This window comes from Crinia signifera, chromosome 2, assembly GCF_055691185.1.
Source record: "Crinia signifera chromosome 2, ASM5569118v1, whole genome shotgun sequence".
Classification (NCBI taxonomy): domain Eukaryota; kingdom Metazoa; phylum Chordata; class Amphibia; order Anura; family Myobatrachidae; genus Crinia; species Crinia signifera.
The window spans coordinates 312,853,757-312,874,383 of NC_139218.1; the positions used below are offsets into that span (position 1 = coordinate 312,853,757).

Below are 20,627 nucleotides of genomic sequence, written 5' to 3' on the forward strand. Positions count from 1 at the left end.
TAAGATCCTGCTCGTGGCAGAGGAGAGGCACATTTGGCTGTTGTCTACACCAGAGGTTCATAAACGTGATCCTCAAGGTACCCCAATGATCCACATTTTCATGCTTAGCTACAGGTGATTTAATAAGCACTCAGGCAATTTGACTTCACAATCTGTGTTGACCAATGGTTATACTTAAAACATGGAACATTGGAGTGCCGTGAGAACCGCGTTTGGGCACCTCTTGCCAGCATAGAAGTGATTGTGTAGGTTTCTAGTTCACCGATAGCAGATAATTAAACAGAAAATCAGAGGTTTAGTGTCTTGGCTTTGAAAGACCCAACCAACCCAGGAACTGGTCCAGTGTATCAAAAGTAAAGACACTGAAGGAGTGTTTAGACTGAGGGAGGTGGTAAAACAGATGTAGAAGGTAAACCAGTAGACACCAATACCATAATGGTCAAGTGGAGTGAAGGATTTTCAGAATAAGAGGGGTGGTCAACTGTACTGAAAGACAGAGCGAAAGAAGTGTAAGAAGAGAGAATGACCCTTTAACTTAACTGGAAGTAGACCATTCACTTCATTAGTGTTTGAAGGTTAAAGAGTGAGGAGAGGGATAGGGTTACTAAACCTTTTATTGCAGAAATAATAATCAGTAATATTTAATTTAATGTTGTAAAGTTTTATTGGAGGAGGTGAACATTTTAGTCAGATTTTCTTCATGGTCACTCTGTGGTCTGAGAGCACCTTTGTAGGTGATGGTCTGTTTGGGGGCCGCGACAGACTGGCACATCAAGGTAGAGGAGACTTGTATAATATAAGTCGGGAATGTGATTGAATAAGAATGGCTGAACCAGTCAGTACAGGATGGTGGAGGGGGCTGTTGTATGTAAATAATAGTCAACAAGAATCATACAACCACTTCCCCAGTGTAATTGATGTAGCCATGACTATTTTTTGTACGTTGATGAATAAATGCATGATTATAGTTCTACTAATTGATGAACAATAGGTTTGATTTGTCCATTTTTCTGGTGTGATTGCACATGCTGGGAGAAGGAAAAATGTACAGAAAGTAGAGACTGAGATCGATCTGTGGTAAACCTAAATATCCCAATACCGTCTATTTTCTGACATTGTGCCAGGCTCACAGTGGTCTGAGTGCTGCAGTGTATATGTGTAGCTGTGAAATGTGTATCTGCACTAATAGGTGATTGGTATTTCTATCCAGGACCACATTTATCAGTGTCTCTGGTACACCAGGTGAGATGAGCAGAATTATTCTGTGTTTTAATGATGTAGACTCACATTATTATTTGCCATAAGGTGTTGAATTTGAAACCCAGATACAGTTTTTGACAGTGTGTTTTTGTTATACACTTACCAGCTTGTTCCCCCTCCATTATGTCTTAATATGGGCTTGGCATACAGTACTTGCAGCTGTATGATTTGTATGCAGCTTACAGATCCCTTTGTTTTCTTCTGGTGCAGACACTTGCTAGTGTTGGATTTGATGGCTCTGGGGACTTTCTTTCGAACATTCCCACTGCCTTTTCTCAGCTGGCTAGGTAATGCTCTGTGTTTCCTGAAAGAAAAGGAATACATCAGAGATTAGTTTTGTTTTTCTATTTTCTTTTTAAAAGGATTTATCTTTTTTTTTTCCTGTCAAAAAGCAGGTGCTCAGACATGTGAAGAAATACCTGCAGTCGGCAGTGTGTGACACACCATCAACACCTGCTATTGCGTAACAATGTGAGCACTCGTTAGGTTGAAGGGAAGATTAATTAACCTTTTTTATTTAAGTAGAAAATATAAATCTCTGTACAACGTACTTGCTGTGTTCCTTTTTTATTTGAGATTCACAAATTACAGAGAGTGATAGAAGAAAAAAATTGCAGCATTAAAAAAGAACGTTATTATTATTTCTGGTAGCTTTGGAGAAGGGATAGAAAAATTATTGGCAGCTCTTAATTCTCTTGTTAATATATTCAGTAATTATATCACTCCTTATATTTAGGATTAAAATACATGTAATGCAGTTTTGCTTTTAGAATTGTAAAGTCTGAAAAGAAGTGTTATTGCAATATACACCTATTATCGCACATTCTCCTGTTGTGATATCTAGATATAAAGTGTGCCATAAGGAATTGTTGTGCCTGGGTCTGACACAACCCAGGACCTTAAGACCCCCCTCCAGTGTATTAAAAACTTACAATAAATAATTACTATATTGCTATTTTGCTATTAAAGGATCGCGGCACCAGCTCCGCGGCTCATCCTTCTTCTGGCGCGCGGTCTGACTGCTTACTGTGGGGTTCCCGGTGTTCCTGCTGCCCACTGCACTGCCTGTGAACGTCCTCGGGCGTGTTGTGTCACTGAGATTGGCTCCGGGGCCAGGGACTGTGCCTCTGCAGCTGGCTGCGCACAACTTGCGGACCACTGCTCTAATCAGGCAGGATGGTGACCAGACAACTCAGTCGTGGGCTGCTTTAGTGAAGAGGGTGCTGGCGGGCTGCGGTGATACAGCGGCCCTGGCCCTACTCTCTGTCAGAATGGCCGGGCCCGAGTCAGTTGTCCCCATAGCACCCCCTGATGGCGGCTCTGCCTACGCCCTCAAACTTCCTGTTTATCAACTTAGAAACATAGAATTTGATGGCAGATAAGAACCACTTGGCCTATCTAGTCTAGATACTGATTACAACATCCCTACTACATATTGCGATGTTGGTGTACACTAATGTGCTGCCACCTAAAGACTTTCTACATTGGGTATCTTATACTCTTTAACACAGGAGAGAAGTGCCTAACCTGAAGTATGGCAAAATAAGCGGTACACTAATTTGGGTTCCTTTTTTGTCAAATCTACAAATTGACACCAAAAAGAAACCATGGGACACCATGTCAACCTTTTCATGTGTTGACCATTTCCATGTAGACATTTTGCTTTTGTCGACTTTTGTGTATGTCGACCTTTTAGAATCAATCTATTAATTGTCGACCTAATATAACACACCCTGTGTATTCATGCTAGCCGGTAGAATCTATAATAATTTTTGATGACTCGCAATGTTAATTTCGTCCAATATGTCTTTAGCGTTTGAGGGAAATGTATTCAGCCTTAATGAGAGAGAAAGTGGAGAAGTTTCCCAAGGCAACCAATCCGCTTCTATCATATTATAGACTGCGCTAGATAAGTGAGAAATTGGTTGCCGTGGGCAATTTCTCGGTCTCTCCAAGGCTTGATAAAGCTCCTGTGTGTGCAATAAAAAGGCGAATAGTACCCCTTTCATGTCGCAAAGCCAGCGCAGCGCTTTTCAAATTAAACCTGGGTCGTCCATAATACAGAGAGCATCCAAGGTTTGACCCTTCTTCTAACCCGGGTTGATCAACCCATGTTATAAGCTGTGGTGCTTTCACACCGTACCTCATCCCGGGTCCATATGTCACCAACCCGGCAATAACCCAGGTCTGAGGTGCTATGATGACTCTCATACAGCATATTAAAATGGTGTCCTAGTTTCAGATGAAATTATTAGCCCTTATGAAGCCATTGCGATAGAGGGACTTTTTTTTCTTCTCTGTTATATCCAACACTATCACAGAATGTAGTTGTCACTTATGTGACAAGCCATGTCCTCCACCTCCACCATTTTGTCAAAAACATTTCTTGACTTAAGAGGCTGTGCTATTTTTAATTTTTGTATGAGAACCTATTAGAGCTATAACTTAGCTTGTCAACATACTTTGATAAGGCAACTCATTTTATTTAATAGTGGTACATTTGGGATATTTTCATGGAATGGGGCACCATTTAAGAATGATGCTTATTACCAGCGGCATATTTCATTTAGTATTACAGTGATACGAACTAATATGTCAATGGTGTGTAACATTACTTATGTCTTCAGCAAGATCCTGCCACATTCTCTTCAGCAGTGACATCATATGCTCTGTTGCGCTCAGCCAATCAATGCCAGTGGTCTGCTGTGTCCATGACATTTTCACAAAGCTGTGACTGGAAGACTTGCAGGCACTGCTCATTACTCTTGCTTTCTATAGATCGAGTGAGCGGTACAGTGACAAACATGTGCTAAAGGGGTTATGACTCATTGTTAGACAGTCCATTTGTTTATTTTGTTTCCTTTTGTGGGGTTTAACCCTGTTTTTAGATATTTATTTTAGGGGCTCTGTGATACAGCTTTGAGCTAAGTCATTCCAGAGCATCAAAAAAATAAACCACTGTAGCTGATTACATAAATACTTGGCTGAAGAATACAAAAACAAGTTTGAAAGAAATCTAGCAATCCACTTGTTACCATGGCAGGCTGTTAATTATATTCCCATTTTCCTCTACCTCCTCCCTGGCAGCCAATCACTGGGTTCCTCCCTACTGGGCAGTACTTGTGGAAAGGAAAAAAAGACCTCCTTCTTGTATATATACGCCCCTTCTCCTTAGTTCAGTGTCTTTTTCTCCTTTCCAAGGGCAGTATGGAGGTTACCCCGTGAACAAGTGCTTTTAGACCTAAAAATGCCCCCACTATGATACCTGTGTCAAGCGGGGAAGAGAGGGCATAGGCCGGCCTTTAGCGGGTATGGAGCCCGGGTGCTGGATGCCGTCAATACGGCTGAGCGGCGGCGTGGGTGCGCGTGGCAAGCCTGGCCTCCGTTCATCCGAAGGGAAAGGGGGCGGACGTCATCGGAAGGCGCGGCGCGACGCAGCAGTAGTGACGCGGCGGCCGGCGTAAAGGCGGAAGTGCCTATGCACGCGGCAGCTGAAGTTTGCCAGGAGACTAATTCAGCGTGGGAGACGCTGCAAGCAGAGAGTGCTTCTGGACCGTGAGTAACATACTGAGTATGCGTCTTGGATCCTGGGTGCCCTTTCTGTGACTCATGATGGGGGCACTTTTATTTTAGAGCTGCAGAAGCTTGTCTGCTACCAGGATTAACTCTGTCAGGCGGTATTGGCCATACAGCACAGCATTAGAAAGTGCCCGCCGATACCATGGATGATGATAAACGGCCAAGCACAAAAAAGTCGGGGTAAGCCTATATCTGGAAATCATTATTTTGCCTGGTAAACAGGCTGTTTGTTTGTGTTCATGGTGCTCAATGGTGTCATATTATGTGCATTAGGTCCGAAGCAAGCAAGGACAGCACTAAGGCCAAGCATAGAAGGATACATACTTCCAAATGTGCTATGTGCGACAAAAAGTTGCCTGAAGGCTATAAGGAGGATGTTTGTGAAACATGCAAAACCCCTCAACTATTTTCCCCTAGCCAAATGGTGGGACTAGTGGATATGCTAAGTACAGCATTGTCTGGAAAGTTTGTTACCAAGGAAGACTTGGCCAAACTAAGCACCAAAAGAAAACATGCCGTGTTGTCAGATTCTGAGGACTCACAGGCAGGGCCAGCAGAAGGGCCATCAATGGGATTCCAAGATGTGGACGAAGATGATGATCCGCAGGATAAGTCGGATATGGACTACAATCCAGTAATGGTGGAAAACCTACTGGAGCTAATACATAAGTCCCTAAAAATTGAGGACCAACAGGAAGACCTCAATCTACAGGAACTCTTGTTCCAAGATAAAAAGAAAAAAGGGAAGAAATTTCCACTTTCTGTTTCCCTTAGGGGCATTATTGAGGAGGAGTGGAAACACCCCGATAGGAGGGTGGCGGTTCCATCTAGGATTAACCGAATGTACCCTTTTGATCAGGCTCATGTGTCGGCATGGGAAGAATTACCTAGAGTTGACGCAGCAATAGCCCGTATATCAAGAAAAACAACGCTTCCTCTTGAAGAGGCAAACGTGTTTAAGGACCCGATGGAAAGGCGCATAGAATTGGGCCTTAGGAAGCAGCACCTAATTTCGGGGGCAGCTTTGAAACCAACATCAGCAATGGCGGTGACATTGAGAGTCCTTAGAAGCTGGTGTCATCAACTGGAAGGGGATATGCTGGATGGCATACAGAGATCAGACCTAATAAAGTCCATCCAGGATATACAGCTAGCGGTGGAGTTTCTGTGCGAAGCTTCGGTAGATGCAGTAAAGCTGACAGCCAGATCTACAGCCATGGCAGCAGTTGTGAGGAGAGCCCTATGGCTTAAACCTTGGGCAGCGAACGTCCAATCTAAAAATAAACTGATGTCCCTGCCTTTCCAAGGGAGCTATTTATTTGGCAAACAACTAGATGATATTACAGGTTGAGTATCCCGTATCCGAGTATCCGTTATCCGAATTATTCCGAAAACCATAGATTCCAGAAAGTGAATAAAAAATATTTTTTTTGCTACAAACTCACTGGGGACATTTGTAACAGCATCACTGGGGACATGATATGTAACTGGCACTATATATGTGCAAGACAATGATTGCTTGGCATTCAAATTCAATATCTGAGATAGTACACAAATTTTGTTTCATGTTTTGAAACCTTGTTTTTTGAACAAATAAAATATATTTGTGTGTATTTTATGTGGTAATAAAATATATTTGTGTGTATTTTATGTGTTTATACAGCATACATACAAGATACTTCAAAATACATAATTGAAATATTAAAATATTCCGAAATACGGAATAATCCGTTATCCAAAATTCTCCTGGTCCCGAGCATTTTGGATACGGGATACTCAACCTGTATATCAAAAATATCAGGAGGAAAATCAGTCTGGCTGCCGCAAGAAAAGGCTCCAAAGAAGGCAGTGTCAGCTAGACCATTTAGATACCAAGCGCAAGACTTCAAGGAAGCCAGAGCGTATAGACCAGGAAGGGGATACAGAAGAACTCCCTGGCAATCAAGAGGGAATTTTCGTGCCCAAAGGGGCAGGGAAGGAAGATTCCCCTCAAAAAGAGAGCAGCAATGACAACGAGCCATTCTCTGTGGGAGCAAGGTTGTTGCTGTATTACCACGCCTGGGAAGAGACTACCACAGACAAATGAGTGCTAGAAGTAATACAAACAGGATACAAGATCAAGTTTTTAAAGAAACCAGGGACATTTTTCATAGAGACACCAAAAATTCCTAAGATTCTCAATAGGCGGGACAGACTACCAGTTCGTAGCCCTCCCGTTCAGCCTGTCAACATCTCCCAGGACATTTTCAAAGGTACTCATAGTAATAATTGCGAAGCTAAGGCAGGAAGGTATCGCAATATGGCTGTACCTCGACGATCTGTTGATTGTGGCGGATTCAGAGCAAGAAGCAGAACAACATACAGAAAGGGTTCTGAGATGTCTAGAACAACACAGATGGTTGGTCAACAAAAAGAAGAGTCAATTGAAACCAACCAGGGTAATAAAGTATCTGGGGGCGACTATAGATTCTCACAAAATGAAGGTAGCCTTGACGGCCGAACGAAGGAGGAAAATAGTAGAAAAGGCTGCGGCGCTGATTCCGAGAACTGTAGTGTCAGCAGGACAATGTATGGAGATGCTGGGGCTGATGGCGGCAGCACTGGAGATGGTACCTTGGGCCCGATTCCACCTAAGGAAGCTGCAAAGCTGTTTCCTATTCCAGTGGAATGGGGATGGAAAAAACCTGTCGCAAAAGATCCTGCTATCAAGGCTGGCGAAGGAGGATCTGCAATGGTGGCAGAACAACGACAGGTTGAGCAACGGCAGATCTTTTGCTCAAGTCAGGCAGGTAATAGTTACTACCGATGCCAGCAGCTCCGGTTGGGGAGCAGTATGCGGAACAGATACGGTTCAAGGCGAGTGGTCGGAGTACTGGAGAGGAAAGCACTCGAACCTAAGAGAGATGCGTGCAGTAGTCTTGGCATGCCAATACTTTCAGGACAAGCTCATGGATACAGAAGTGGTCGTCTGGACGGATAATCAATCCGTAGTATCGTACATCAATCACCAGGGAGGAACAAGAAGCATAACAATGATGAGAGAGGTGTCGGAACTGTTAAGGTGGGCTGAACCAAGAGTAATAAACTTACTGGCGGTGCATCTAGCAGGAAGAGAGAATGTGCTAGCAGACAGGCTAAGCAGGCACATGTGCAGACCAGGGGAATGGTGTCTCAACAAGGAGGTATTCCAAACCCTGGTAGACAGATGGGGCACTCCGCAAGTGGACCTCATGGCGACATCGCGCAACAATCAAGTACCGACGTTTTTCTCCAGGTTCAGAGACCCGCGGGCAGCACAGACGGACGCATTAACATCCAGATGGGACATGGAAATAGCTTACGTGTTACCACCAATTCCGATAATTGCCCGGGTCCTAAGGAAAATACAGAGGGAAGAAGCGAGAGTGATAGCGGTGCTACCTTTCTGGCCACGCAGGGCGTGGTTCGCGAAGCTATTGCAGCTAGCAGTAGACGGACCCGTAAGGCTCCTGGATAGGGCAGACCTACTGTCACAGGGGGTGATAAGCCAACGACAACCACCATCGTGGCTGCTGAGTCCGAGACACTAAGGAACAAAGGGTTCTCTAGAGCGGTCATAACAACCTTGCTTAAAGCAAGAAAGCAGTCCACATCTAGCACCTATTATAAGGTTTGGAAAAAAAATCAGGATCTGGTGCACAGAGAATACTAGCCCGCCACAAAGTATTCCCTCAATATTAGCATTCTTACAGTCGGGGCTGGAGAAAGGTCTGGCTACTAATTCACTGAAGGTACAGATCGCAGCATTAGGGGCTATGCTGGACATGGAGGTAGCCAACAATAAATATGTAAAAAGATTTGTCCAAGCGGCAGGCAAGATCAGGCCAAGGATTCGGCAACCCATAGCCCCATGGGATCTTAACTTGGTTCTGGGTGCATTGATGGAACCCCCATTCGAGCCTCTACAGGATATTCCGGTAAAACTACTTTCGTGGAAGGTTGCTTTCCTCGTTGCAATCACCTCCGCAAGGAGAGTATCGGAGATACAGGCATTATGGGTGGAAGAGCCATATATGAATTTTTTTGAGGATAAGGTGGTGCTGCGCACTAATCCTTTGTTTCTTCCCAAGATGGTGTCGGACTTCCACATCAATAGAGAAATTATATTACCTTATTTATGCACAAAACCAAGTAATGCGAAAGAAGAAATATTGAATAAACTGGACTTGGTCAGAGCACTAAAAATATATGTGCAAAGATCGGAAACCTGGCGGAAGACAAAGAACCTGTTCGTTCTTACTGAAGGAAGTAGTATAGGGCAGAGAGCCTCCAAGGACACGATTGCGAGGTGGATCAAAAGCTGCATCCAAAAGGCCTATGAGGTAAAAGGTCAACCACTTCCGCCAGGATTAAAAGCCCACTCAATCAGGGCCTATGCAACACCGTGGGCAGAGAAAGGATCTGCCTCGATAGAGGTCTTATGTAAAGCAGCGGGTTGGGCATCTGCCCACACTTTCTCCAAGCATTACAGAGTGGACGTCTGGTCTTCAGCGGATGCAAAGTTTGGGAGAAAAGTGCTCAGTGCTGCTGTGGCATGAGTAAGAAAATTATGAAAACCCTTTTTTTGTTTGAAAAAGACACACGGGCGGATGCCTAGTACTTTAAGTTATGGTTTGTATCCCTCCCGTAAGTATGCACTGCTGGGGCATTACCCAGTGATTGGCTGCCAGGTAGGAGGTAGAGGAAATATCAGATTTTTACCTGATAATTTGTTTTCCTCTACTCCTCCATGGCAGCATATATTCCCTACCCTAATGTTAAATGCATGCTTAATGATCTGTGTTTTGCATTGAAGCTTAAGAAAATGAAGACCCTAAGAGAAGGGGGCGTATATATACAAGAAGGAGGTCTTTTTTTCCTTTCCACAAGTACTGCCCAGAAGGGAGGAACCCAGTGATTGGCTGCCATGGAGGAGTAGAGGAAAACAAATTATCAGGCAAAAATCTGATATTTATAGGGTTTGCCCATTTTTTTTTACTATTTGCAAGGCATGGTAACATTGCTTTAACAACTTAAAGGCCTGTCTATTTAAATAATTGGAAAATGTTTAATATTACTGTATTTTCCCAATAATCCATATGCAAGTCTGTATGTTCAAAGTGTTTCTGCACTTTGAAATTGTTGGTTTATATTATAAAGTTTTGGTATTTTGTCTTTCTCCTTCTGTTGTGTTTAAATGACATGTTGAAAAAGATAAAGGTTGTGCTTAGAATGACAAGCAATCATTATGATTATAAGTAACTATACACATTTATTTTAAATACATCAGCTTCTGGATAATTTCTCAGGAAGAATACGTGTTTGTCTGGTTTTAGCATCCTGTACAGCAACCTTAAAATATTTTTAGCCTGTTTTCTGTTCCGTGTAGTTTAGTGTAATTATGGTAAGAAAGGTGCATGAATCTGGTTTTTGTGAAGTAATTTACACCTCCACAACTACATATATGTTTTCTCAGGTTTTTATATTATTGATCTAAAACATAACCGCTTGCGTTAACGTACTTTAGAAATGCTTGTAACTTGCAATATTGTGTGGGTTTTGGATATAATCAGAAAATAAAGCTGTTGATCAGAATATTGATCTTATATATTCTTTGCAAATCTATCTTTGGGTATAAACTGACTGACTGGTGGGAACATAGATTAGATTAATTCCCTTTAAAGCAAATGTGAGATGGAAACATTTCTAATATAGTGGAAAAACTACATCGGTACCTATGGCCTTTTGAATTCGGTACTGTGTTTCCTTCGGTACTTCTTTACTTTCACGGCGCCCGCTCGCCCACGCTGCGGGCTCGGTGGCTCGCCACGCTAATTAAAATCAACTCCATGCCAACATGGATAGTGGAGGTATGAACTATCCATGTTGGCATGGCGTTAACTTCGTTTATTTTACTTAGTTTGTGGCGAGCGTAACCCGGAAGTAGCGCGGCGCCATGCTGGCGCCGTGAAAGTAAAGAAGTACCTTTCCTTCTAATTGGGTAGCACTGTGTGGTGTGCATAAAATAGTTCAGTAGCCATAATAGGTTTAAATATGGAGGAACTTGATCCCGTCGAAGGGTATAACGATCTTAGAATAATAGATTGGTTTTTCGTTCAAACGGGCACCAGGCCTGTCCTCTGCTTTTAGGCGGACCCAAAAAAATCGTCTTTTCAAGTAATTAAGCCATTTAGACAATAAGTGCCAAGAGAAGTCACCTCAGTGTTTCAGTCAAGCACTGCAAGAATGACAACCACCTGATTCATAAGATAAAAAAAAAGAATAGGTCTTGACAGTTCTCAGACCATAAGTATTCTTTTTTTATCTTATGAACTAGGTGGTCTAATATATATATAAAATATCCACCCTATTATGGTCCACCAATCTATCGTTGAAGGAATATTAGTGTATATGCAAGCCCACTTGATCCCCAATTATGGAAATCGTTTACATGAAGCTGCTATGAAACCCAGTGATGGGTATTCTAGTCAACTTCTGGTGCTATATATTGCCCCCGTTGAAGTCCTCGCGGATGAAACGTGTAGGGTTATAGCATTTTTGGATGAAATACTCATGTGAACAATCTACACTTGGAATGTTGTTGAATACATTTATCTGATTTTATATGATTTGTTTCATATTTTACAATCAGAAGTATTTCATATCTGAATATTGGTGAGATGGTCTATAGTGCACTTCTGTACTTTTTGTATCCCTATTTTTTTTTTTTTGTTTCCTTGATTAACAGCAAGGTTTCATAGAAGTGCTGCCTTCTATAAGCGCAATATAAGGGCCAAATTTTTTATGTAATATATATATGAAGAAAGAGGGGACAGGGGGGCGCCCAATAGTCCAATATCGTTTTATTTAAAAAGACAAATATTAAAAAACACACAAGTGGTCACTCTAATGTACAAGACTCGTACCGAATTATAAGTCTGGAGTGGACTGGTTACCACTAGCTTCAACAATATTTCCACTGGCAAGAACAGCATACACAATGACACCGCTACAGAGTGGTTGTAACTCACGGGTATTGTTGAATCTAGTGGTAACCAGTCCCCTCTTTCTTCCCAGAATCCATCAGGTGCCTTTGGATAGGGCCCTTTTCACAGCTGGGAGCAGCGGTCCAAGAATAAAAGGACAAGTGAATTTATATTTCTTTACTGCTATCTGGAGAGCATTACAGCCCTAAAAAGGCCCAACTGAAAGCAGGTGTCAGCGCTCCATTGCCCAAAAAACTATATATATATATATATATATATATATATATATATAATGGTGGGTTTGCAGGACGGCACTCCACGATAATAGGTATTTGCCGGTGCCAGGTCTGTATTGAAGAAATGCATATATATATATATATATATATATATATATATATATATATATATATATATATATATATATATAGTGTGTGTGTGTGTATATGTTCAGCGTAAATGTAAAAAACACTTTTACGAACATAAATGCTCAGTAGAAATCACCGCAGTGGATGCACAACAGGAGGCTGGGACCGGACAGATGGACGTCCACAGCGTCCGAGGTAAGAGGCTGTGTCACTCAGGAGGAATGCCCCAACGTGTTTCGTCAGTGACTACCTTGTCCTGCCTCCTGAGTGACGCAGACTCTTACATCTGACGCTGCTGACGTCCATCTGTCCGGTCCCGGCTTTGTATACACACATATATACACATATATATATATATATATATATATATATATATATATACATATATATATACATACACACATACATACACACATATATATATACATACATACATACAATCTCACATGCATAACATGATACATAGTGTGTGTTTGTGTATGACACATTTTAAGTGGTCTTTCATCAGCATTGTTCTGTGTGATTACCATAGCAACAGTAATCTTAGAAGGGTTTACCTCATTTTAATGTAGTGCTAGCATGAATTTGTCTTTGCTTTTAATGGCAGTTTCTTACTATAATATACAATAATTTAGTTGTAGGGATTGCATTTTTTAGAAACTAGATTTATGTGAATAATATTTATTATCTCCTTTTCCATTCACTGTGATGTGTTGGCGCTATGTTCAGCTGTACACATCGCTATAGAATAAGTTACCCTAACAATTTTCCTGTGCAGCTCTGTGTTCTAGGAAAAGTGACAGGTGGTACTGGCCAAGATTGAGTTAGGAATTCCCCAATTATGTGTGAAATATATGGGAGTGTGTGACATAGAGTTCACGTTTTAGAACCATAACTGTAGTAAATTATGAGGCAGAGAAGATTAAGAATAAAACTGGAAAGGGATACGGTCATTTGGTCTACAGCAAGTTGTTCGACAATCACTAGGTCGACATAGCTGTCGACAGGTCATTAGGTCGACACAAGCATTAGGTCAACATGGTCTAGGTTGACATGGGGTTTTTCGCTGTTTTTTGAGCCGACAGGTGGTATTTCACGCCTGCCATCCAATAGGACTTGGTGGGGGAATAAAATGGTGTGCCAGGCACTGTCCCTGAAGCATGCCATTCAGACGCGGTGCACTTTAACCAGTGTCCATGTCGACATTCAGGTGAAAAACCCCATGTCAACCTTTTGAGTCTCTACTCTCTGTATACTGATTTCCTTGGTAAGCTAGTTAACTCCTAGGTCTGCAAGTCTAAAACGGAGCTCATCAATTTCCTTTCTAACCTACCCTTCCTTCTCTTCCTCTGTGAAAAAAAAAGTACACTCCTCCATCTTTCACCAAATGAATCTAGCCCTCAAGACCAGTCACCCATATTCTGATCCTGATAAGGGGCCTGATGTGTATAGGGAGGGGTGGAATTCTCCTGGACCCCTGAGATAGATATATAGATATATTAGTCTAGTGTCCGTGCAGCTCAGGAACTCTGTCATCTGTTGGCAGCGAGCGAACATCTACTAGCTACTACATCTACTAGCTTTGTAAGCATTTGCTTCCAGCAGGCTTACTAGTTTCAAGATATTTCCCCACTCCAAATAAAGCCTGCAAAATCATACTTAATGGAACATGACAATGGCTCTTCCAACATACTCTGGATTCATTCCGGTTTGTAGTAGACCGGTGGTTCTCAACCTCGGTCCTCAACAATGCACGTTTTCCAGGTCACCCGGCAGGTGCACTCATTATTCACTGACACATTTTAAAAGGTGGAGCTAATTATTTCACCGGTGATTCTGTATGGAGACCTGGAAACCATGCACTGTTGGACCGAGGTTGAGAACCACTGTAGTAGACGGTAGCAAAAAAACTCAGAAGTGCAACGTAACCACACAAGATGACACGGTGGATCCATTGAGAGCAAAAAAATATGCTTCCCTCTTCCTGATATATATATATATATATATATATATATATATATATATATATATATATATATCCTTTAAATTGATCATATAAATTTTCAACTCCTGGGAATGATATTGGTTGTCCTGTGCTCTGAGTATTGAAGAGAATAATAACTTGTTAACTCAAATCCTGCTCTACAGGGTTCTTTCTCCGTAAGATCTATTTCATGGGTGATCCACCAAGTACTATCCTGCTCCAGGGGGTCTGACCGTCAGAAATAAGAGTTGCACTGTTCTGATGTTACTGTGAAGGGAACAGTACAGTAACTGAGAGCCCTCCCCCATCATTAAAAAACATGGGGGGGGGGGGGGGGGTAGATTACTAAAGCTGCAGATTCTAGCTTTCATTTAACTATAGATGAATTGCCAAATTTGATTGGTTGCTATGGGAACACCACCATTTGTCTGGTGTGTTTGACATTACAGAATAGATACTGGGCAAACATGCACTGTGTCTCAGTTACCTGGTCCAGATAGCAAGTGGACTTTGTCTTAAAGTGTCTTTAGAATTGTACTTCATTTAAAAAATCAGTTCAAATCAGTGTAAAGGTTCCCATAAATCAGGCATGTCCAAACTGTGGCCCTCCAGCTGTTGTGAAACTACACATACCAGCATGCCTTGCCATACTTTTAGAATTCCCTAATAGTAAAACTGTGGCAAGGCATGAGGGGACTTGTAGTTTCACAACAGCTGGAGGGCCATAGTTTGGACATGCCTGCCATACATGGTGCGATGGCACCATGCGATATGCGCTCCTGCGGGCATCTCATCGCACAGTACAAAAAGTAAGTGCTGCACATACTTTTTTTTTGTACTGCCCTCGCATCGCACGCAAAATGCATGCGTTGTGATGCGATACAGCCCATAACGGTATGTGATCATCGCACCGTATATGGGCACCTTCAGTGTTTCAACAGTTTACTGCAAAGTATTCTGCTGCCTGTACCCGGCAGTAGACCTAGATTCAGTACAGCGTTGAATGACTTCTTAAATGATGCTGTTAAAACATTACAGTAACTGTGGCTGTTTGTTGCCATCTGCTGGGTGGTAAGAAAAGTGTATGCTTCAGTTTGAAAACGTAAACTTTTAATTCTGAAATATCTTTGCTGCAACAAACATGTAATCACAGCCGCCACAACACCCCCAAGGAAAAAAGAAAAACAATCTGTTTGAATCGTTTAATCCTACAGTATTGAAAGAATGTTAACATCACAAAGAGCAGGAAGACAGAGCATATACAGAACATGCATATTAGGCCATCTTTAGTGTTGAAATTCACATCAGACAGGATGGTCTAGAGCTGGAACAACTCTCTCATCTGCTTGTGTATTTTTCTAGATTGAGAAAGTTGGAATTTTTCGTGATTTTATTGGTGGGAATTAAATCTGCAATGTTTGTTTTGAGATAGTGATATAGATATATAATGTCTACAGTTGCTGACCGTATTAGCGCTGCTTATACATAACGCTCACACCATCGCTTCCGGTACCTGGGCTCATTCTGCTGAGATGGCGGTAGCCCATTGTGCTCTATGGGCTACAGGCCCCACTGGTCCACTGTCCTCCAGGGCAGTGCGGTCAGCAGGGGGGGGGGGGTGTGTGTGTGTGTGTGTGTCAGAGCTAACCATGCATTCCCAGACCGGCAGATGATTTCTGCACGTTAGAATCGTATATTACAATGCGATTCTGGGCGGTAATATCTGGCCCAGATCGCATTGTATATGCAGTCCTTAATAAATGGGCCCCCTATGTATGCAGACATGATGACTTTATCCCTGCATTGTAACAGAGTATAGAAGGCCAGTGAGGGGAGTGACAGGCAGTTACCAGTAGGCTATACCACTTATATCACTATTTGTTACAGTGCACCCACATCAAATAGCACGGAGGTCAAAAGTTAATTTTGGTTACAGAAGTTAATATTTAAATTCGAAAAGTGGGCAGGGGGTTATCCTCCCAATGTGTCCCCTGCTACCTCCTGCCTGCTGTCAGCCTAGGCCAGGGTGCAGCCATTCCTCTTCTATGTCCTGATCTATGGGGGCTGCCTGTTAAACATGTTTTGTAATTATTTCATGCTTAGATAAGTGTGCACTGTAGAACCCAGTTAATGTTGGAGCTGGACCCCAGGAGGTGGCAATGTGACATACTCTAGTATATGTCCCCAGGCAACCACATCCATGGCAGGAACAGCCCCTACCCGAGATGCTGGCAGCCAGCTTGTAGCCACTGCAGCCCAGAGTCTCTTCCTTAGGTCTGATTCTTCCTGAGCCTTGGCTAAGGGCTTGCTTTATAGCACTCTGATGAACACCCATGCGTTCTTTACATTTTCTTTCTGTTTTACCTATATAGTTAAGACAACACAGTATGCTTTGATATACAATAAACATCGATTTGCACATAAAGTGGTATCAAATGTGGTACTTTTTACCTGTATGAGGGTGATTGAAAATGTCTCCTGTCAATAAAAATTGACATAAAGAAACCTGGTTTCGGGGCACTCAGAAAAGAAGCCACTTGAGGAGGTGTTACTAAGCAAATGTTTGTTAGCTGAATCAAAATAGTTTTGTTTTTTATCTTGCAGACATATTTAAAAGAAATTCTGAGAGATATTGGCATATACAATGTGAAAGGAACTCACAAGAACACATGGGAGCTGAAGCCAGAATACAGACATTACCAAGGAGATGAAAAGAGTGACTAACAGCGTTGTACATGGCAGACAAGACCATACAACTGAGGAGATGAACACACCACAAAAACGTTTCTGTTTTTAAATTTTTTTGTAAACGTGATCTGCAGCACAATGCAAAGAAAACAGGTCGTTGGGAAAAACTTTGTCCATGGGCAATTCAATATGGTCTCTGTATGTAGACAATACTTTGCACCTGCCACAGTTTTATTATTAAAAATGAGTGTTAACGACAATTTCTAAATATTTTTGTAGAAATCTGTTTGGGGAACGATCTGTCCCCCCTCAGAATAAAAGTGTTGTTTTATTTGTAGACAGAGTTGTGGTGTTTTTTTGCTACTGCTTTCTTGTTCCTGTGGCATGCCTGCTGGATAGCTCCTCATGTCATATGAATCCATATGTGGGCTGGCAGCTGTGGCCAAACTGGTCCTCAAGATCTACCAACGGTCCACATATTCCAAATCCCCTATGCGGTGCACGGCTGTAGTCATTACCAACGTTCACATTGTCAAACATGCTTCATTCATTCCTACAGGTTGCCTGAAAAACATGAACTGTTGACAGATCTTGGACAGGTTTGGCCACCCCTGATTTAAGGGGATCACTATGAATCCATTTAAGGTCTTCCCACACAGCATTGTATGGGTTCTCAGCTGGATTACACCTGTTGACACACTATTGGGGCAGCCATTTTAAGAATATATCTAAGCTGGGACTGGCCCCTCTTGATCCAGACTAAATCCTTGATGGGACAAACACCTGTCCCTGCGGTGGACAGTGGGATCCCTGTGGGGCTGGGCATTAAGTAAACAGGTCCATGTGGTGGATGGGAACTGAGTAGCGCTATATTCCGGGCTGCGGCGCGGGAAGCGCTGCTGAATTTGAAAACACTAGCCGGATGCTGTTTGGCTGAGATTCAGCCAATTCAGCAGCGCTTCCCGCACCGCCACCCTTCGAATAGGGCTACTCAGTTCCCATCCACCGCACGGACCCGCAGACTTAATGCCCAGCACCGCAGGGACCCTGCTGCCCGCCCCTCACGGACGCCGCTTCCCAGCCACTGCTGTCCGCCCTCCATCCCCCACCGGTACATTTGCCCCACCTGTAGTGCACATGGTTTTGCCCATTTTTTTTTTACTTTTTTTTTTTATTGAAGCATTTGCCTCAGTACATTGTTAACATTCGGTCCAAAAAACAACCCTATTCTTAAACGTGGCTCAGGTATTTACCAAATACTGTGTTATGCATATAATAGAAGTATCTATCTTGGAAGAGAAGGTTAGAAAAAGATATTGGTAGTATACCTGTGCAGTGGATGAAAAAGATGCATTGCTTCCAACGACTTCATTTACTATTTTACCTATCCAACAGAAAGGAGGATGGGAGCTGTAACCACAGCCCGCATCCAGAGAATAAACTATGAACATCATTCTAAACCAAAAACTCCTCAGGTCCCAAACATAAATAACTGCAATTAGAAAACTGACAAATGTAAAAAGGGATAGGATTGTAAAAATATAATATTAAACAAAAATGTAACATATCTAGCCAACATTTGTGAGTCAGTTATATATGAAAATATAGATGATGTAGAATTTATCTTTGCAAGATAACCAAAAAAAAAAAGTTCTGAATAGCAAAAGGCGTAGGCAAAAAAGTAGTGTGTTCTATAGGAGAAAATCTATGTGGTCAAAAGAGGAAATCTGTTTCTTTGTCACCGCACCAAAGAGATGAAGCAATGGTAATGAAATAAACGTTGAGGGGGTGGGATAAACCATCACAATGATAAGAACAACATTCCAAAAAGGGGCAAAGCTAATGGAGAACCATAATGGACCAAATAAAGTGTATGTTTATTTTTCAATGGCCTTCGATGTAACTCATGTAAAACTCCTACTAAAGTTTTCCTCAAATTGCCATTTGTAGACTGTATCACGGGCAAAACTGATGTCATTATCTGCAAGAGTTAGTTCCGTGGTACAGAACGGGAATTTTTTTTGAATTGGGCTCCCCAGTGATGGGTGTGAGGCTGGAAGAGGCAGATATTACACTATGATTTGTGTCAAAATAATCATCAATCTCAAATTGATTCTGTGACCAAGGTGGAGGTTCCACATTAAAAGGCTGTTCTTCTAGAGCACAGGTCTTCAACCTGTGGCCCTCCAGATGTTGTGAAACTACATGTCCCAGCATGCCCTGACAGTTTTGGCATGCTCTTATAGGAAAAAATGTGGCAATGCATGTTGGAACATGTAGTTTCACAACATCTGGAGGGCCACAGGTTGAAGACCCATGTTCTAGAGACACCTGTGTATGATCAAAGAGAGACAGTATTCGGTTGAACCTGATATCTAAGTATGACATCCGCAACCGTTTTGATAACTCTGTAGCCATGAGGCTAATAGTGGCACCAGTAACAGACATTGTGAAAACAAAGTGATTATCAATATGTTCTAGTCAGTATCATGAAAAGAAGATGTTTAAATTAGTATTTATATATATTTTTGAGTAAGTATTTAACAGTAGCAATAAGTTTACCTTATCATAAAATAGATGTAGTAACAAGAGTTGCCACTTGATGTCTCTATTGTATTACCAATATCAAATGTCAAGACCAGGGGATAGCAGTGAACTTTTAACTCCGTGATCCAGCTCCCATGTTTTGGTTGCTGGGATGAGTCAAAAGTCTGGTTAGATTGAGCAAGGGTGGCGGGGGCGGGGAGTAATACGTTGGTGGATGGTGAGCGTCAATGCTAGGTGGCACCGGAGGACGGCACTTCCTTGGTATTGGTCCCTCGTCGCCAGTGTCTTGCTTCTTTGCTGGGGAGCTGTATGAGGCTCCGGCAGCTCTTGGTCCAGGGTTCGCGAGGAGGAGGCTGTGAGGGGTGTAGAGCACATGGAGTAGAGCACATGGAGCTCTGTCTGCAGCACGTACTCCCGGCGGACGAGATCTAGCGAGATCGCCCAACCCGGAAGTAACGTCAGCCGGTGTTGCAGCTCCGTGGACCAAGTCCTGCCGGAGCCTCATACAGCTCCCCAGCAAAGAAGCAAGACACCGGCGACGAGGGACCGATACCAAGGAAGTGTTGTCGTGGCTGGGTGCAGGGGTACTGCGGGTTGAGGAGTGGGGGTGCCGTGGGTGGGTGCATTAGTACCAGGGGTGGGGGAGTGGCAGCTGCAGGGTTGCCACAGGTGGGGTAGTGTGTCCGGTGGTGCGGACAGCCGCCCCTCAACCACCCACAGCACCCCTACATCGACTTGCGGTAACCCCAAGACATCCCCTCCAACACCGATGGAACCCCTGACCACCCCCTAACCCAACTGCAGCCCCCCTGCACCCGCCACGCCCCAATCCACACCACCCACATGCAGCACCCCCGCACCTTATACTCCACCACCCGGGTGGAGTTGTAGGTGCAGGAGTGCTGCATGTGGGTGGTGTGGATGGGGGAGGGGCGGGTGCAGGGGGCTGCAGTTGGGTTAGGGGTGGTCAGGGGTTCCACCAGTGTTGGAGGGGAGGTCTTGGGGTTACCGCAAGTCGATGTGGGGGTACTGTGGGTGGTGAGGGGAGGCTGTCGTGGGTGGGGAAGGGTCCTTGGAGGTGGTGTGGTTGGAGCAGTGTCAGGTGTGGGGATACTACGGGTAGTGCAGTTACATGTGCGAGGGCACGTTGTGTGGGTTGGTCAGGTGCTGAGGTCCACCGGTTGATTGACAGGCAGTGAA

General features: G+C 43.1%; 1 protein-coding gene across 1 annotated transcript in view; it reads left to right on the forward strand.

Annotated features, from left to right (window-relative positions):
• The window catches only part of GTF2F2 (general transcription factor IIF subunit 2), a 171,485-nt gene extending 154,268 nt beyond the window's left edge, over nt 1-17,217 (forward strand). Inside the window, exon 9 of the mRNA XM_083168959.1 lies at nt 16,797-17,217. Coding sequence (XP_083025085.1) covers nt 16,797-16,916 — 120 coding nt within the window. The 3' untranslated portion in view covers nt 16,917-17,217. The remainder of the gene's footprint in view (nt 1-16,796) is intronic.
• Nucleotides 17,218-20,627: the final 3,410 nt, after the last annotated feature.